The sequence below is a fragment of the Trypanosoma equiperdum genome, assembly GCF_001457755.1.
Source record: "Trypanosoma equiperdum strain OVI genome assembly, contig: ctg_884, whole genome shotgun sequence".
Classification (NCBI taxonomy): Eukaryota; Euglenozoa; class Kinetoplastea; order Trypanosomatida; family Trypanosomatidae; genus Trypanosoma; species Trypanosoma equiperdum.
Window position 1 is genome coordinate 1 of NW_027124847.1, and position 1,131 is coordinate 1,131.

The following is a 1,131-nucleotide window of genomic DNA, read 5'->3' on the forward strand; positions in this document are numbered from 1 at the left end:
AGGTCGTCTGCAAAGAATCCGTGCTGCAGTAACGGCACTTCTGCAAGGCGTTGGCTCAACGAGTTCATGACAATAATGAACATGATTGGGCCAAGGACAGTTCCTTGTGGCACTCCTCGCTCAAATGTTCTGCTTCTGGAAAGCTTCTCCTTGAATCTCACTCTGCCAGTTCGGTTACTCAGAAATGATACGCACCACTTCACAATGTGGGGTGATACCTTCATTCTGTGCATTTCCCTCGCAATTTTGTCGTGGTCTACTGTGTCGAATGCCTTCGCGTAATCAACAAATATAGTCCCTGTCCTGTCATCGTGGTGAGGTCTACATAGGGCTGCTCTTAGGTTTAAGAGCTGGTCTAGTGTAGAGTGACCCGAGCGGAATCCTGGTTGCTGCACTATCAATTTCGATTCGACAGTGTCCCGGATCCTTGCGCAGACAATCTTTTCCATGACATTTGAAACCGTACTTGTTAAGGTGACAGGCCTGAAAGATGCTTGGTCATTGGATGGCTTTCCCACTTTTAATAATGGAATGATGACACCTTTTTTCCACGGCTGTAGAGTCTCACCAGTGCATAAACCGCGATTGAATAATCGTAGCAGTAAACGCCTTCCATATTTGTTGAGGTGCTTGAGAGCCTCTCCATGCACTGCATCCTTCTCCGGGGCAGAACCATTTGGCATCTGCCTTAGGGCTGTGTTCAATTTTCCCATAGAGATACGGCTCTATGGCATCTGTTCTTGGAGGGAAATCGACGGAACTTGCGCAGCATTCGGGTTCTGTTTCGACTTTTCAGCGTACATATTGATGAAACGCTGTGCGTGCTGCTTCTGCGTCAGGATTCTGTTGTCTAACCCCAGTGCTGGTGTGACTAGGGGTTTTGGTGCGAAAACATTCTTCAACATGTGCCAGCTGTTACTATCGTCTACCGCTAATTTGTTGCAAGTTTCATGCCACCGTTTGGTGGCGACTTCCATTAGCAGTTTTTTCGCTGGGAGATGAGAGCTGTCCTCTCTGTACAATGTTGGACGCATCGTATCTTTTCATATAACTCTGTTAGCTCCTTCGTCTAAAAGGGCTTTTGCAGCAGAGTGCCGCGGGGGGACAGCTTTCACTGTCGCGTCCCGGATA

The 1,131-nt window shown here is 48.0% G+C and overlaps 1 protein-coding gene across 1 annotated transcript in view; it reads right to left on the bottom strand.

Moving 5' to 3' along the window:
* Positions 1-1,043: 1,043 nt before the first annotated feature.
* TEOVI_000426100 (Endonuclease-reverse transcriptase/Reverse transcriptase (RNA-dependent DNA polymerase), putative) overlaps positions 1,044-1,131 on the bottom strand; it is a gene marked incomplete at both ends in the record, with an annotated part of 1,140 nt that continues 1,052 nt past the window's right edge. Inside the window, one exon of the mRNA XM_067227054.1 lies at positions 1,044-1,129. Coding sequence (XP_067083155.1) covers positions 1,044-1,129 — 86 coding nt within the window. The remainder of the gene's footprint in view (positions 1,130-1,131) is intronic.